This window comes from Pistacia vera, unplaced genomic scaffold, assembly GCF_008641045.1.
Source record: "Pistacia vera cultivar Batoury unplaced genomic scaffold, PisVer_v2 Contig52, whole genome shotgun sequence".
In the NCBI taxonomy this organism is placed as follows: domain Eukaryota; kingdom Viridiplantae; phylum Streptophyta; class Magnoliopsida; order Sapindales; family Anacardiaceae; genus Pistacia; species Pistacia vera.
Window position 1 is genome coordinate 2,128,797 of NW_022196357.1, and position 18,599 is coordinate 2,147,395.

Here is an 18,599-nt window from a genome sequence, read left to right on the forward strand (position 1 = left end):
TTGTGTCATGTATTTGAGGGATACGTTCCTACTTCCTCGCTTTGTTTGATAACATAGTATAGGAATCTCATCTCGTCTTGTTGGACATCAAGAGAATTCTTCTTTCTTGTATGAGAAAATATACTTTCAGTATCTTTGAATATGGTAGACTTTTTTTAATATAATTTTAGAGTTTTTCCCATTTTTCAAAGTCGATTGCTGATTCCTATTGCCATAAAATTTGAAGAATTCTCTAATGAGGATATCTAAAGCAGTATGGTAGAATAATTTGATAATGACGAGCCAAAGATCTCAAGGTATTGAAATTTTCTTGATCCAACCAAAGGTAAATCTGTTTTGATAAGTTTTATATTGACCAAAGCTTATCAAGAAGAGTAATGCTACAGCCACCGAAGGTTGCGCACCGAATATGTATACCGAATGACGTGACAAAATCCTGACCGTTTATTTATTATCAGTTAATATTAATCAACGGTCAGGATTTTATCACGTCATTCGGTGCACAGATTCAATGCGCAACCTTCGGTGACTATCATTTTCGTATCAAGAATATCCATCAATCAAAAGAAAGCAACACTAGAACTAATTACTGTTCCAAAAGTTGATTTCTAAGGATTTGATCTCAATTTCACTGAAGCTTTGCATATATGATTTCCGTTGTGAAGCATCTAAGCAGGTGTTTTAGTTGATGGAAGGGTGGCCGCCGTGAAAAGACTAGGAAATATATGTTGAGAAAAGAAGCATTTTAGGCTGAAGTGAGTTCAATTTGGAAACTCTTTCACATGAACCAGGCTGCAAAATTGTTGTTGAAAGTAGCATGTCTAGTTTGGAAGAAGATTGAAACATGAGACCGGCAATGAATCCAATAGTCAAGGCTCTTTCAGAATGAGAAGCTGAAAACGAAGTTAATTGTGTAGGAAATTAATAGCTACAATATTTGAGCAATCTTTCTGCCCGTTAATGAAGAACTGTTAGCGTACCCTTAAACATTATATTGCTACCAAGGTAGTAAACAATATATCCAAAAAGGTTTGCAATCAGACACATTTATTTATAGCACATTGATGAATAGTTATTGCTTGTTGCGTAGATTTGACCCAGAGGAGGTGCAAAGGGCAACAAGAAGCTGACATGATAAATGTTGATGCAATTGACTATAGAAGAAACCATCTTCCATGTTGTTAAAGATGACACATAATGGTTTAGGATTGTATGTAGAAGTTGTTTTGACGTGTCCATACCAATTGATACATCAAATAACGTCATAGAGATACTCATTATAAAAGCCGCCACAAAAATTTCTAATAATTTCAAGGATTTTTTATTAAGTATAATCCAAATATAAGCAACCTATCAAGCCCAACATAATCCTACTTAATGTGTATACTTCTAAAATTGATTTCGATGGCCAAGATACAACATAACAACCATTAAAGTACGACATCAGCCATCACAAAGATATCCAAATAGCAGCCTAAAGAAAACCATGTTCAAGATTTGACAAATTGGTAAAATACCCATATCGAAGACAAAGTAATTACGGGTAAAAGAAAATGAAAGTAATAGAATCAAGTACTTCCATAATTCCAACAGACTGTTTCCTCCTAGGGATGGATGCTCCTACATCAGAAGAAAAAATGAAATTCAGTCATCCATGATTCTAATCAGCACAAATAGGTATATAAAGACTAGCTTCAGAAAAAATGAGAACCCCCTCCACAGAGATGGACACCACTTATTACTCTTAAAGACCAAAACTTAGAGCCAATTTAACACTAGTCTAAACCATGTAAGGCAAATCTCTTTCATCCACATGAAAGCCTCTGAGTTGAATGATATTGGATAATATGGCAATATCATGATATTTACCAACACATGCTTTCTGAGTTCCTTGGAATATAGTCCACATTAAGCAAATAATACGCTCTAGACATTTCTTCATTTTCCCATAACTCCAATAGTCGTACAACCCATGAAGTCAAGCACAATATCACAACTCAATAAATTCAAAAAGTTACTATAAGTAACCAAACTTTAAGACAAGCTAGTAATGCACTGACAAAGTTTCAAAATGAGTTACCTTATATGCTGCTTCAGAAAATAATTTCTGAAACTGCACACCATTAGATGTACCCAACAATGTTAACTACATCTCCCTTGTATACTGATTCAGAAATTTCTAAAATTACAAGCCAGTCCTATTTCAAACATTGGAAGTCTATGACTTAGGATAATCTTCCCAACCATGACTAATACTGCAACAAACTTCATGGGGACACCTGACACCCACCAGCACCAACTTGTAGTAAAGAGTTAAAACCTACCCCCAATTACTTATCTTCATTTTTTCTACAATCCATAAAGCATCTCTTTAAAGTCCCCCTAGCAGTATGGCTAGAGATGTACTGGCTGTGATTGAGATATCAAGTATGTCAGCTAAGTTGGTAAAGTATTTTGAAGAGGTCAAAACTTTAATGCTAGTCAGCAACCTATGAAAGTAAATTAAAGTCACAGAATTATCTGCCCGTTGGGAACAAGACCATAACGAAATTCTAATGCAGGAAGAGGCTAGAAAATTGAAATCAGAACTGATTCAACGATGCCTAAACCCCAATTTCCAATGCACTAACCTTTCGGAACATCACCTAATTCTTCAAATTTCAGAAATTCTTTAAACAAGAACTGACACAGTGCGGTAATATGCAAATTGAGAAGCTCACAACAGATAGAAACTCAAACATTGCAGTTCTATACAAAGCCCTAAAATTTGAAGCACTGAAAAGCTAAAAAACAGAGAAACAACAAGATTCTCAAAAATTAGTTTCTCTTCACTTCTTTCAAGCTCGCAAGTAAGCATAAACTAAAATTCATAGATTAGAACTTCTAGGTTAAAAATACTTTATAAGAATAAAACGCTTAAAATACAAAAACAGTGTTGTTTTAGAACATACAGAGAGCGAGTTTCGTTTCGTTTCATTTACAGTAACGATCAGCCTTCTTCTTGACGCGATCATCGAGAGCGTCTTCGACGGTTTTAACGTTGGCTTTAGGATCGTAACCGAACTTTTTGGTCTCGACGGGGAAGAGCTCGTCGTACTTCATGTTTTTAGCAGCGTCGATAGTGTAGGTTTGTCCTGCCTCGTTGTTTGTGTTATCAGACCCATCGACGGCGGTGGACGGCTGAGATTCATCATCTTTCTTGTGCTTCTTCTTCTTTTTCTTCTTCTCGATGGATTTGCGAGTGGCGAGACTTCCGTCTTTGAAGCTCAGCCTCCCTCCCTTCACTCTCCCGTACGGATCTGACATTCTTTCCTTCTGCAACCGAATTTCACTTTCCCTTCCTTTTAGCTNCTTAGGAAATACCCGGCTAGGGAGGGGTTTTACAAGTGAGCTAAGGGGTTGTTGGAATTGATGAATCAAAGAGGTATGCAGCCTAATGTGTTAACGTTTACTACAATGATAAGCGGGCTTTGGAAGGAGGGGAAGGCGGAGGAAGCTAATGGGTTGTTGGAAATTATGATTCAAAGAGGTTTGGGACCTAATGTGGTAATGTTTAGTACAATGATAAATGGGCTTTGCAAGGAGGGGAAAATAGAGGAAGCTAATGGGTTGTTGGAATTGATGCGTCAAAGGGGTTTGCAGCCTATGATTTGATCTTTTTGTCTTGACCTTTATGAGTACCCATAGGCTGATTTGGTATGTTTATATGTAGCATCCTTCGATCATATGTTGACATATACCCCTTTATTGTCTTTTTAAGTGTTTTTTGCTTATTTTAATTTTTTATTGCTCACCTGAATTCTGATCCCTCTAATATAATTAAACTCTTATTTTTGCAATTTGTGGTTGATTGATGATGGGGGACCAGGGCTTTATTGACTTCATTGCTCATTTGCTTGAAGTAAATCTTGGGACATGCCCTTCTGCATCTGAGGCACACATGGCAATCATAGCCTTAGAAATTTCAACACATATCAGCTCGCTCAATCTGTTTACATTCAAATTAAATTCATGTTGTTAGTGATGTATGAAGTATGATTTTCCTTTCGATATGAAGTTATATTTCAGTTTTTCATTATCAAGAATGTAAATTTAAATGTATCATGTATTTTAGGGATTTGTTCCTTGTTTTTTTTATAAGGTAGTATAGGAATCTCATCATCTCGTCTTGTTGTACATCAGGAGAATTCTTCTTTCTTGAATGCGGAAATATACTTTGGGTATCTTTGAATATGGTATAATTTTTTATATAATTTTAGAGTTTCTATCTTTTTAATCTTTTTCCTATTTTTCAAAGTCGATTGCTTATTTATGTTCTAATCATTCAGAGCCTGTTTAAGGTTTCTGATGCCATAAGATTGTTAGAATTCTCCAATGAGGATATGTGAAGCAGTGTGATGGGATAATTTGATAATATGACGTGCCAAAGATCTCAAGGTACTGAAATTTTCTTGATCCAACCAAAGGTAAATTTTTTTTTTTTGATAAGTTTAACATTGGCCAAGGCTGATCAGAATAGCATCAATCAAAGAAAGCATATAAAAATGCAACACTAGAACATGGCCGTGGTTTCAGATGTGATTTCTAAGGATTTGATCTCAATTTCACGAAGTTTTTCATATGATTTCGGTGTGAAGCATCTAAGCGGGGTGTTTAGTTGATGAAAGGGCGGTTGTCGTGAGGAGACTAGGAGAAAATTTGTAAACAAACAATTTTTGGAAAAATTGAAAAATATTTAGTGTCTAGGAGAAGGTGCTTAAGGGTTGTTTTGTATTTACATGAAATAGTTTGTGTTAGTAAACAGTGTTAGGATTTATATGTACTTTTACTTATTCTTAAGGGTAGTTTAATACTTTTGCTTAGTTGTGTATTATTTAATTTACTCTCTTTTTCTTTGCTAATCTTAAACATGAACCTTAGTTTCCTTTCTCAATCTTCTTGAATCTTCTTTAAATCTTGAGTATGGTATGTTAATAAACGTACCGTCAAAGTCGTTAAATCAAGTTGTTTGTGCACGTTATATGTTGAACTGATTTTTTATATGATCAGTTAAAGAAATTTATTTATTTATAATAGGCGAAATGATCGGATAATTTGAAGATTAACTATTTAAAAACCGGGTGATGTTACTGGATTTGTGTCTATGTTAGATTCATTTTGCAGATCAATGATGTTGTGTGATGCTTCGTCATTCTTTAGCTCTGCACGATAAAGGGACTTTTTCTTGGAGATTCATTTGAAGTTTAAACTTTAAAGGTGAAGCATTATAGGTTTAATGTGTTTTGTTTTTTTGGCTGCAGTGAAACCTACGCTATTTTAATCTTCCTTTTGTTGCAGGTTTGCAGTTATTTATCTGGAGTTTTTCTTTGATGTATATGTGAGATTTTTGTTATGGAAATTTTGGTTTTACCATACCTTTTGCAGCTCTCTGAAAGAGAAGAAGGAAGCTTTTGGTAAGCGTTGAATGGGAATCGATTAGTCAGTGCTCCCTACCAGCTTGACTTCTTACGTGATAAAGATTCTGAATTTTGTGGAAGAAAAAGTTCATGAAGGAGGAAGCGGCGCGGTTTCGATCTGCTGTCAAGAAGGATTACTATTCCAGATGTACTATGATGACTTACCCATTTGGGGTTTCATAGGGAAGGTCAACCAGGAAGGGAAAGAAACCAGCGAGTGCAAATATTGCTTTTCAAGCATTTCACTTTGATATCGGTTACAAGGACCGTGTGATTGAAATCAATGTCCGCGTTGACCCAATATCCTTGCTGATCTTACCGAGGACCAAGCAGTAGAAGGAAATTTTTATATACTGTGAAATGGAATAGACAAACATCCCATTTGAGAAGAGGATGGACAAGTACTCTCAGTATTTGGGGATCCATTGGTTTTTTTATTATAACCCAGAATTCCACCTGATGTGGGTACCCAGGGGCAATCCACAGATGGCAATGGCAGGTTTCTTCCATTCATTGAAGTTTATATATGTTTGCCAGTGTATGGGGTCACAAGATTTACACTATATACAGCATTTGTTTCATCTTATTATTCTATTGATAGTCACGCTTTCATTACAGTTGGTTGACCTACTTCCAACTGGCTGCTGAGGACCATGAGTGGTGTGGGGAGTATGTTGACTATGGTTAAGCATTTGATTTGGTTACTGATGGGACCCCAGCAAACTCAATCAAAATACACACAACACATCCACAAAATCAAGAGCAATATGTAAACCAACAAAATATTGATTGAAGATTGAACAGTTTGATGAGTACAATCAGACTTGCTAACAAAAAAGAAAACAAGAAAGGAAAGTCCTAGCAATCGAGGAGCTAGGGGCCTCCATTGAAACCCTTTTAGAGGAAATATGATCTGTATATTCATTCTAACTGCCTTAAATACTAGTGACCTTTACCCATATTCCTCCACGTACTCTATGCCACTTGCATTTCCTCTAACTGAATTACTGGCATAACAACTTTTAGAGACCACCTTTATGTGATTCACACGTTCACCCCTTCTGCCCTTGTTCCCCTTGTATTGATAAACCTTTATGATAAGGGGCCTATCAACACCAACCCCCCCCCCCCCCCCCCCCCCCAACCCCCCCCCCCCTCCCCCCCCCCCCCCCCCCCCTCCTCATCTCTCTTTGAAGAGCCACCTTGTCCTCAAGATGGAAAAGAGGAAACTAGAGGTTGATGAGGTCACAGGCTTCTCAAGTAGCTTCAAACAAGGTCAAGGTCTGCCATTTTATAAGCACCTCTTTGGTACCATCCATTAGAGAGCGGACCGCTAGAACAGATTCGGGCTGGACAGTGAGTTCCAAGTCCTCGGTGAGGCCACGGGGAAGCGGCTGGATGGGAACGGAGTCATGCAGGCTACCCTTGAGTTGAGACACATGGAAAACCGAGTGAATGCGAGCAGAAGAAGGCAAATCCAGCCTATAGGCAACCTGTCCAATTCGTTCTACGATGAGAAAAGGGCTATAAAAACGGGGACTAAGCTTCTCATTTTGTTTCGTGGCCAAGGACTTAAACCTATAGGGCTGGAGCTTCAAAAACACATGATCCCCAAGTTGGAAAGTCACATCGCGGTGGTGTACATCTGCACTCTCTTTCATATGCCCTTGTGCGACGGATAAATTATGTTTAAGCTCCTCCAAGATGGAGTTACGCTCAAACATCTGGTGATTCACTTCCTTTACCGCTGATGGGCAATTTGTGAACTTGAGTAGAGTAGGAGGATCCCTGCCGTAGAGAGCCTTAAAAGGGGTCATTCGTGTGGAACTGTGGTACGTCGTATTGTACCAAAATTCTACCCAAGAAAGCCAACGGGACCAGTGCTTGGGTTTAGAGCTACAAAAGCACTGCAAGTAGGCCTCCACACATCTATTCACTACCTCTGTTTGGCCATCTATTTATGGGTAGTAGGCGGAACTGAATTTCAGCGTAGTACCCAAAGCCTTGAAGAGTTCTTGCCAAAATTGGCTAATGAAGATCATGTCTCTATCAGAAACAATCGATTTCGGAAAACCATGGAGCCTTACAATTTCAAATAGAAAAATAGCAGCCACCTTTTTAGCATTATAGGGATGGCAAAGATGGATGAAGCGGCTATATTTGGTGAGTCTATTGACCACTACAAGAATAGTATCGTGCCTCGAAAACTTAGGTAGCCCTCCAATGAAATCCATGCTAATATCCTCAAATACCTGAGTGGGAATGGGTAAGGGTTGGAGAAGGCCTGTTGGTTTAAGGGTTGAATGTTTATTGAGTTGGCAAACAGTGCATCTCTTCACAAATTCTTGAACATCCCTCTTGATTCCTTCCCAAAAAACAAGGCTAGCCACTCTTTTACATGTGCGAAAGAAACCTGAATGCCCGCCACTTAGGGCTGCCATGAAACTCCTCATGCAGCTTGGGGATGAACTTGGAGAATTTTCGAATAACAATTCTATTTTTGTAAAGCAGACAGCCTTTTCGGAGATGGTAGTGGGGTCTGCTGGTGGGGTCGAACAATAGATCCTGTATAATGGTTTGTAGCTTTAGTTCCTGTTGAGCTTCAGAAGCTAATTCATCAAAGTCTGAAAAAGAGGCCACAGTCATGGCAGCTAGCTCACTTACCTCCTCTCTACAAGATAGTGTATCCGCCACTTGGTTGGAAGATCCTGGTTGGTAGTGAATTTCGAAAGAAAGCCCCATCATTTTTGAAATCCACTTTTGCTGTTCGGGAGTCTTTACTCGCTGGTCAGTCAAGAACTTAAGGCTACACTGATCCGTCCGAATAATGAACTTGCACCTAATGAGATAGTGACTCCATTTGTGGACAGCGAACACTATAACCATGAGCTCCCGTTCATACACCGATTTCTGTTTTGATTAACAAGAAAAAGCTTTACTAAGGTAGGCAATTGGGCATGATCTTTGGACCAAAACAGCCCACATTCCTTGCCCCGAGGCATCGGTATGAACTTCGAAGGGTCAATCAAAATCAGGCATAGCTAGTACCAGAACTGTTGTCATTGCTGTTTTGAGGGATTCAAAGGCTCTTTGAGCGGACTCATCCCATGTAAAAGAAATCTTTCCGAAGAAGTTGTGTTAACGGTTGTGCGATCATTCCATATCCCTTGACAAAACGATGGTAGTAGCCCGTTAGCCCCAAGAATCCCCTCAATCCTTTTATGGTGCGGGGCGTTGGCCAAGACAACATTGAGGCAATCTTTTGCGGATCAGCTTCCACCCCTTTGGCTGAAATCAGGTGGCTTAAGTATTCAAGTTTTTGTTGTGCAAATAAACACTTCTAGCGGTTGACAACTAACTCATTTGCCTTAAGAATCTGAAAAACTTGTCGAAGATGTTCCAAATGGGAGTGTGAATCTGAATTGTAAATAAGTATATCATCAAAGAAAACCAGGACAAACTTCCTTAAAACTAGCTTGAAGATGGTGTTCATTAAGGCCTGGAAAGTGGATAGGGCATTTGTTAATTTGAAGGGCATAACTAGGAACTCATAGTGCCCTTCATGAGTCCGAAAAGCAGTCTTAGCTATGTCCTCCTCTTTGACTCTGATCTGATGGTACCCGAATTTCAAATCCAATTTAGTAAAGATCGTTGCACCTGCCAGTTCATCTAACAATTCTTTGATTGAGGGAATGGGAAACTTATCCGGTATAGTGAGGCTATTTAAGGCGCGGTAGTCCACACAAAAGCGCTACCTCTCGTCTTTCTTTTTCACTAGTAAGATGGGATGGAAAAATGACTTGTGCTAGACTGTATTATTCCTACTATCAACATTTCCCCAACCAATCTCTCAATTTCATTCTTCTGGACATAAGGGTACTTATAGGGACGTATGTTAGGAGGTTTAGCCCCATCCTGAAGGATTATGGCATGGCCTGTGGGTCTTTTGGGAGGTAGGTTGGTAGGTGGGTTAAAGACTTGGCTGAACTCTCCCACCACCACCGAGACTCCAACATCGATTTGTTCCACTTCATTAACATTTTTGCTCTCAATGGAGCATAATTCAACTACATAACCAACCTCTGTGTTATGTACAGACTTCAGCATGGCTTTGAGTGATACCACGGTTTTGAGTAACGAAGGATCTCCCCTCAACGTGACCTTCCTTCCTTCTCTGGCAAAAGCCATAGTCAAGTTTTTCCAGTTAGCACACATATCTCCTAGAGTGCTCAACCACGCAACCCCCAACACCACATCAGCTCCACCTAATTCAAAGGGAAAAAAAAATCTTGTTCTATCAAAAAAATCTTGTTCTATCTCTATCCCTTGGATTTTTAACCCAATTTTTTTGCAAATTCCCTCCCCTCTAATTGTGAATCCATTTCCAACCATGAATCCAAAAGCCTTCCCCTTCTCCACACTCAATCCCAGCCTGTGCACTAAGTCATGTGAAATAAAATTAAGGGAAGCCCCACTGTCAACAAGCACAATTACCTCTTCTGTCCCTAATAATCCTTTAAGCTTAAGAGTCTTGTCTGAGGTCATCCCCACGATTGAATTCATAGACAGAGCAAGAGGACTACCTTCTGAGGTTGGTTCATCGTCGGCTTCCAGCGTTACTTCTTCTTTCTCAGTATCTTCTTCTTCATCCAACATCAACAAAACTTGAAGAGATTTGTTTCTACATAGATGGTTAGGCCCAAATTTCTCATCACAACGAAAACACAATCCTCTCTCACGTTTATACTGGATGTCGGCCTCCGTTAACTATCGGAACCCATCATTTTTGGCCGGCGTGGTTCCTCCCTCCATAGGTTTTCTTCCCCTTTCCCAGCTTCGGTTTTACGACCTCACCCTATGCAAGGTTTCTGCGTTTTTCATCGCTGTGTTCCACCCATTTGTTTGGCTTAGATCTGAATTTGAAGACACCCATTGGTAATAATCTGGTTTTTGGGTCTGATTATGGGTTTGGGTTATATGGGTTCTATTAAATTTGGGCTTGATCTTTTCTAAAACCCAATTTCTTTCTTCAATACAATGGGCCTGCTCAATTAATTCCATTAATGTTTTGGGCCTGCACAATCTCAATTCAGCCCTCAATTCCTCCTTCAGCCCATTTGAAAAAATTCCCATGAGGAGGTCTTCTCCTACCTCATGCAAGGGAGCTAACATTGCCTCAAATTGTTCTTTGAACTCAGTCACAGTTCCTGACTGTCTTAACACTACCAGAGCCTCGTAAGTTGTCCCTTGGTGAAATGGTCTGAAACGTTCGACTAGCGCTGACTTGAAGGAGCTCCACGAGAGAATCGGTGCTCAAGTGTCAACCCACTAATACCAGTTCAACGCGCGTCCCTCCATGCAAACAGCAGCTGCATCCACCTTCTCTTCTTCCTGGAATTTGTTCATATGGAAATATCTTTCAGCTCTGAAAGTCCATCCTAGTGGATCTTCGGATTCTTCTCCATTGAACACAGGTAATTCCAATTTTCTTCCTTTGCGATCTTCTTTACTGTTTCGATTCCTTTCAGTCGATCTAGGGTATTTGATCCTTCCGGTGTGTCACTTCTTACCTTATTCGTGCTTTTACTTTCGTCTTTCTCATCTCTACTCCTTGTCCATTCTCGAAGCTCAAGGAGGTAACCCTTGATGCTCCCCATTTCCTCTTTCATGTTTCCCATCTCCTTCTCAATTCTGTTAACTCTCTGTTCCATTTTTGCTTTTATGATTACCCAAGACAGTAGCTCTGATACCAATTTGATGGGACCCCAGCAAACTCAATCAAAAATACACACAACACATCCACAAAATCAAGAGCAACTATGTAAACCAACAATATATTGATTGAAGATTGAACAGTTTTGATGAGCTACAATCAGACTTAATGCAAACAAAGAAAACAAGAAAGGAAAGTCCTAGCAATTTGAGGAGCTAGGGGGCTCCATTGACAACCCCTTTAGAGAAAAATATGATCTGTATATTCCTTATTCTAATTGCCTTAATATACTAGTGACCTTTACCCATATTCCTGCCACGTACTATACTACCACTTGCATTTCCTCTAATTGAATCATACTGGCATAAAAACTTTTAGAGACCACCTTTACTATTGATTCACACGTCTCACATCCTTCTGTCCTTGTTCCCCTTGTATTGATAAACCTTATTGATAGGGGCCTATCAGTTACTTGCCAAGTATAGGCATCATAATTGGTGAATTGAACTTCCATGTTGTTACCATTTATTAATTTGCACTGATTCTTATTCTTTGCATAACATTAGATACTACACTTTCTTAATATCCTATTCTTAACCATCAAAGAATGACTTTAATTTATTGCTCAAATTTTGTAATATTAGAGATTTTTTCTTTCTTCATATGTGTACATGCTTTCATATTTTCTTTATGAATTATAATTGAAGCGGTATACAACTTGGAATTATCTGTGTGATTTTTATTTGTATCTCAAATTTGTAAGCAATAAGGAAAATGGAGTTTTGAGCCTAGGCTTAAGGTATAAAGACCCCGATAGCATTAGTTTATGAAAATACGTTATTTTGTGCTTTGTATTACAATCCAAGGAAATTAGTTATTTTGTGCTTTGTTAATCACAGTAGAGTTCCTAAACCTTGTGGATTTGCTTTTAAGCTTTACATGAACATCCTTCACTCGTTTACTTAGTTGGGACAATCCAAGGTTTATAAACTAGTTTAAACAGTCAATTGCCAATTCAAGCAGTTTGTTCATCATCATATCATCTATCCAGAAGGGTGCAGGAATAGCTATCCATGTTGAGTACAACAAACCCTCTAAATAACTTATCCAATATAATCCCCAAAGTTTTAAAACAACAAAATCCACCCTAGAAAGTTGAAAGTACAAACATTTCATAAGGTTTATTTAACGATCTGTAACTCCCAACAAATCATATGATCTAAATTCAAAAGTCTCCACAAATGACTATCCATGGATAGTTAAAAAAGACCCTCATAATTATCTCAAAAACAATAAAACCCTTAAAAGTTAAAAACTAACACAAACCACCTAAAAAAGTACAAATATTTCACATTTGATTCAGCTACCACCAAAGCCATGGAATTCAGTTGAAAAACTTGTTTAACACACACAAGTGGGATTATGCATTAGAAAAAAGCAAATTAGTTATATCACAATCATATGATCTGTATCCAAAACGTTTCATGGATTGGTAAATAAATAAACACTCCTTAGTCATCCAAAAATCAATAAAACCACTAAAGTTTAAAAACTAACACAAACTACATCTAGTATACAAATTTTTAAGAGGTCCCTTCTAAACATTTCACTCACCACCAGAGCCACTGATTTTACTTAAAACAACTCGATCAAGTCACACATAAGTGGGTTTACGTTAATCCAGTAGAAGAAACCACAAAAGAGAAAAATGTGCCTTTAGTCACAAATAAGAATGACATCCTCCCAACCAAAGTTTGCCTTAGAAGACAATTTCGTACCCAAAAAGTTTCAAAATGACAATCACCCACTCACCGTTAAGATCCGTTAAGCAAACTTGTTACGTGACATGGCGGTAACTGTAAAGACGAAAATACGCTTCCCTCGTCGAAATCTTATTTGGCCATAGTCACATCCCGCTAGGTGCGATTATGCCACATAGGCTTGTGGGGCACGTGCGCAGAAATAGTGCACAAGTTGGGGGTCGTGCACAAGGAGCTGGTTGGGGCGAAAAAGCAAACAGGTGGTGGCCAGAATTGAGGGCTGCAATGCGCGCACAAGGAGATGGCTGGGGACTTTTCACGAACATTTGGTGGGTAGCTGGGCTGGGAGAATGATCGGCGGTGAATGGTTGGGTTTTCCAGCCAAATTCAATCACAAAAGCACTTCAATTAATCCCTTAAACAAACCCCAAACTTCAATTTCAGCAAATGACAATCCTCAAAGACCAATTTGAAAAAAAAAAAAATGCAACAAACCCTAGGTTGACCGGCGGACGGCGGACAATAGGCTGCCGAGGTCGGGAAGGTTAGGGGTTTTGTAGGAGGGAAGCCGGTGAACCAAAGGGTAGTAGTGGTTGGGGTTTTCAATACCATGATCAGCCCAAAAAAGGCTGGAATCGTGCGAGTCAACCATGCACGATGGCCGGCGGTTGGAGGTGGAATCGTTAAGAGGGTTGTGAGGAGTCTGTTGATGGCGGTGGGGGAACTCAACGACGCCGGATCCAGGTCAATTTGGCCTGAATACGGTGGAAGCGCGGTGGAGGAAGGTTGTTTGTGGGTTGCGGGAAGGTAAAAGTCCGGTCAAAAGAAGGTCGGTAAGGCTGGGTAAGTGTGTGATCGGGGTTAGGGTGGCTTTTTCTGTCGATTCTGGGGTGAAATCCGGCAAGAACCCGCAGCAAACGGCCGGTGGTGGCGCCAGTAGTGGTGATGAGAAGACGGGAGTAGGGTTTTATATATATGAGGATAAAATGACATAATTAACCTTTGTTTCTTTCTTAATTAATTATCATATCCTTCTTTAATTAAACTTAATGGATAAATATTAACGAAATGTGAGTAATTACCATTTTAAAACCTTTTGATTATAAAATTGTCTTTAAAGCAAACTTCCGATAGGAGAATGTGGTTCAGCCTACAAATAACCCCACTCTTTTGTTTCACCTTAAAAATTCAATGTTAGAAATAAAGGTATAAAATTAGTACTATATTTAGCTTTGTGTCGAAAGGAGTGATGTTTAACATCCAAGTGATTAAACTTTAAAAAGAAAACCTCAGGAGGCAACTAGATTTACGACTTTATGAATCAAAGTATATATAACCAAGCATTATAAATGGCCCAACATGATATTATCTAGCCTCACGGTTCTGTTTCTACGCTTTAGGCTCAAAATACGTTATGTTGGGTTAAGACCTATAGACACATATATAGATGCATCTAGAGGTGGAACAAATGGGTCGAGTTAGGCAGGTCAACCCTAACCCAGCCCGCAATGAAGAGGGTTCAACTCGAACCACCAATAAGGCGGGCCGGGTTGAACCCAACCCACCAGCAACCCCCGGGCAGGCCGAGTTGCAAAATGGCAACCCGACGACCCGCAAGTTGCTGTTTTGTCCTTTCTAAAGAAAGGATCGCCAACCCGTCGAGTTGACCGTGGATTGGCTGTTGTCAACTCGACGGGTTGGCTATTACACCAACGGCCAACCCGTCGGGTTGACCCACCGGTTGGCAACAGCAGCCGAAAAAAATAAAAATAAAATTGAAAATTTTATTTGTTTTTTCAAATTACCCCTTTACCCTTGAAATATAGCCGTTGGAGGGGTCTTTTTCGTCATTTTCTTTCCCCTTTTTTTTTCTATAAATTGGCCCTAAACTCTCCAATTTTTCTCACAACTCAAATTCTCTCATTCTCTTATATTTTCTAATCTCTAATCTCTCAATTATTCATTTATTCTCTTAATCTCTTTGTTATCAATTTGCTCGTATTTTAATTTTTATTAGTTTTTGCAATTTTCAATTCATATTTCCAATTTTCCAAATTCCAATTTCCATATTCCAATTCTCTTTCTTTAATTTTTATTTCTTCTACATCAATTTTTTTTTTCAACTACAATGGATTAATTTTTATTAGTTTTTGCAATTTTTAATTTATATTTCCAATTTTCAAAATTCCAATTTCCATATTCCAATTCTCTTTCTTTAATTTTTATTTCTTCTACATCAATTTTTTTTTTCAACTACAATGGATAGATATTTCTCTCCCATCAATTTCAATGATGAAGAAAACCACTATCCTAGTCCTGGTCCTGTTGATTTTACTAATATAAATGCACGGGGAGATTCAAATAATCCCGCTTTCCCAATCTCATAATCCAATACACCTCAAAATATGCCCCCGATTCCAACAGCTCCCGGTGGTTCTAGAAGTCGTCCTCGTAATCGTCGTCCTCGTCCAACTTCATCTCAAGCTGAGGCAGGTTCATCAACTGCCGTCGAATCCCAAGATAGACACACATTAGACGTTTGGGCACATTTCGACAAGTTTTACGAGACAGAAAATGGCGTTCAAGTTAAGAAAGCAAGATGCAAATATTGTGGAAATATTTATAAAGCTGATTCAGGTAATGGTACTAGTACTTTAAAAAGGCATGCTAATAAACATATTGCTCAACATGGAAATAGAGAAAGCAATCAAACTCAAATAACTAATATGGGTACTACTTGACATTATAATTTTGATGTATATAGGGAACAGTTAGCTTTATATATTGCTGCAACTGATCAACCTACTAATATGACTGAAGATAAATATTTTGAAAGATTTGTTAAAAATTCATTTTTCTAAGATTTAAAAGTTATTCTAAAACTGCAACTATAAATGATTTAATAAAATTGTTTGGAAAAATGAAATTAGAATTAAAAAATAAAATACATAGTTGTCATGTTAGTGTGGCTTTAACTGCCAATATTTGGAGTGATAGAGCTAAACAAGATTATATTTGTGTGACTAGTCATTATTTTGATAATGAATTGAAATTAAATAAATCTTTATTAGGATTTAGATTAATGAATGTGGATCATAGTGGTCAACAAATTTATAATAAAATTGTTGAAGTTTTAGAAGATTATGGGCTCCGTTTGGTTTACAATTTTGTGTTTTTGGGAAAAGTTTTTTGAAAAAAGTTAAAAAAAAATTTTTATTTGGTTGGTTTTTTTTTTTTTTTTTTTTTAATTTTTAAATTTTCCCTTTTTTTTTTTTTTTTACAAAACACCCCTTATAATAAAACATTAAAAGTTAACAAAAACACCCCCAATCCACCCTCAAATACGGACAGCTGGCCACCACCGCCGGAGGGTGGCCGGAGTCGCCGTAACAAAAACATTAAAAATATTTAGGGGTATTTAATTGAATTAACAAATTTAGGGGGTTTAAAAATGTTGAATAAAGTTGAATAATATTGTGAGTTTTTTGGTATTTTACTGTTTAACTTTTTTGGGAATACTAAAAGTAGTATTCCCAAATCCAACCAAACGAAGCCATGATGTTCTTGATAAAATGATAAGTTTAACTTTAGATAATGCAATGCTAATACTACAACTATATATTTTTTAAAAGTAATTACGTTTTTATAACAGTTTGAAGTTTTTTCACCAACGTTGTGCATGTCACATTATTATTTAATTGTGAAAAGTGGTATGAAAACAATTAAAGAAAATATTGATAGAATTAGGGGTTCTTTAGCTTGGATTACTAGTAGTAATAAAAGAAATGCTGAATTCAAGACGCCTGTATAAAATTAAATATGTCTCCTAGAACTTTTGCATTAGACATCCTGTTAGATGAATAAGATGGAATAGTACTTATTTAATGTTTGATTCATGTTTACCTTATGCTAATATAATTAGTTTATTTGTAGCAAATAATAGAGGTCCTCATTAATTGGCAGAAAATGATTGGCAGATAACTAAATATTTCATTCTTTTCTTAAAATTTTTACCAATTCACTTTACAACTTTCTGGTGTGTATTATCCTACTAGTCCATTGGTAATACATACAATTATAAAAAATTTCGAGTTATTTATAAAAACAAAGACAATGAAATTTTAAAGGCCCCAATAAAGGCAATGGAAATTTTTTTTTTTTAAATATTGGGAATCCATTCCTTTTCTTTATTGTTAAGTGCTATTTGATCCTAGAATTAAATTAGCAGGTTTAGAAAATGGTTTTGACAATGTAAGTGAAAATTTACAAACCAAAGCATATGCCAATCAAAATGGAAGATAAAAAATAGTCTTTTCGAAGTATATTTCCAATTAAAAACAGGTATGGGAACCCACAAGAGACAAAGTACTAGGGAAGCTGCATAAGAAGAAACAAATGAAGACTTCTACTCTTGGGTGCACTGAATAGGCCAAAGAAGACCCGAATCCAGAGCACAACCTCCTCTTCAAAAGCACCACCACCACCACCACCACCACAACAACAACTAATATACGTCCTCCATGCAGTCGCAGAGTAATGAGCTTGAACAATATTGGCAACCCCCGAAATGTTACCAGCAGATCCACAACAGAGAGCCAACTTTGATCTCTTAGACTATTGGAGAGCCAGAAAATGTATTTTTCCGGTATATCAAGACTTGCCTTGGATGTTTTCGCTATTCCTGTCTCAACCGTCTCATCCGAACAAACATTTAGTGCAAGTGGAAGAATTTTAAATGAAAGGAGGACTAAACTTTCTCCAAAAATGATTGAAGTCCTCACATGTCTCGAGATTGGGACGCGTTGCGCCATCAAGATCAATACGAGGTTGTCGATGATACTTTAATAGAATCATTTCAATTTTGTAATATAGACGATACAGATGAGGGAGGTCCTAGTGAACCACCCCCAAATCAGTTGTTTTGTAAAATGTAATTTGTAAATTAATTGTCATTATTGCACTCTTTTTTCTTTACCAAGTTTTTCTCTCCCCATTGGGTTTTTCTTGGTGAGGTTTTTAACGAGGCAATAATTGTTGTAATTTCTTATTTTATTTTTTGATAAATGAATAAGTCTAATTTTTCTTATATTACAATTTTATTGTATTTAAATTGAATTAATATTTGAAATGTTAACAAAAAAAAATTAATTTAATTGAATTATTGATATTTGAAAAGTTAACTAAATCAATTTTAATACTACTGGATTTTCCAGATCCCATGAGTTTAGCCAAAACAACTACTCACCTGCAGCTCATCATACTTACTCACAGAATGCTAATCTTGGATCTTCAGTACAATTCTCCAGAAATCCATTTCCTCAACACACCATAGTGTCACATACACCCACTCCTAATATTGGTTCTCCATCTAGTACAGGTCCTCAGGAGGGCAGAACCAAGCCTTTATAACACAATCACAACCCTATTTACCTACCCAAGCAGCAATCAACTATATAGCTACACCCTCTACTGTTTAGGATGCTGCGTGGTACATGGATTCTGGAGCTACAGACCATGTGACCTCTGACTTTGTACAGTTGACAGCAAGCTCTAGCTACACTGGTGGTGAGCAGCTCCAAGTGGGTACTGGTGAGTTATTATCTATTTCTCATTTTGGCTCAACTGTTTTACCTACTGCTTTCCAGCTTTTACATCTTAGGAATGTGTTGT

The 18,599-nt window shown here is 37.7% G+C and overlaps 1 protein-coding gene across 1 annotated transcript; it reads right to left on the reverse strand.

Annotated features, from left to right (window-relative positions):
* Positions 1-1,308: 1,308 nt before the first annotated feature.
* Positions 1,309-3,343, reverse strand: LOC116106561. The gene is made up of 2 exons (XM_031392935.1): positions 2,952-3,343; positions 1,309-1,620 (listed from the first exon to the last, which is right to left on the reverse strand). Exon 1 carries the CDS (start codon positions 3,304-3,306, stop codon positions 2,974-2,976), a length of 333 nt encoding a protein of 110 aa, XP_031248795.1. The 5' UTR covers positions 3,307-3,343; the 3' UTR covers positions 1,309-1,620; positions 2,952-2,973.
* Positions 3,344-18,599: the final 15,256 nt, after the last annotated feature.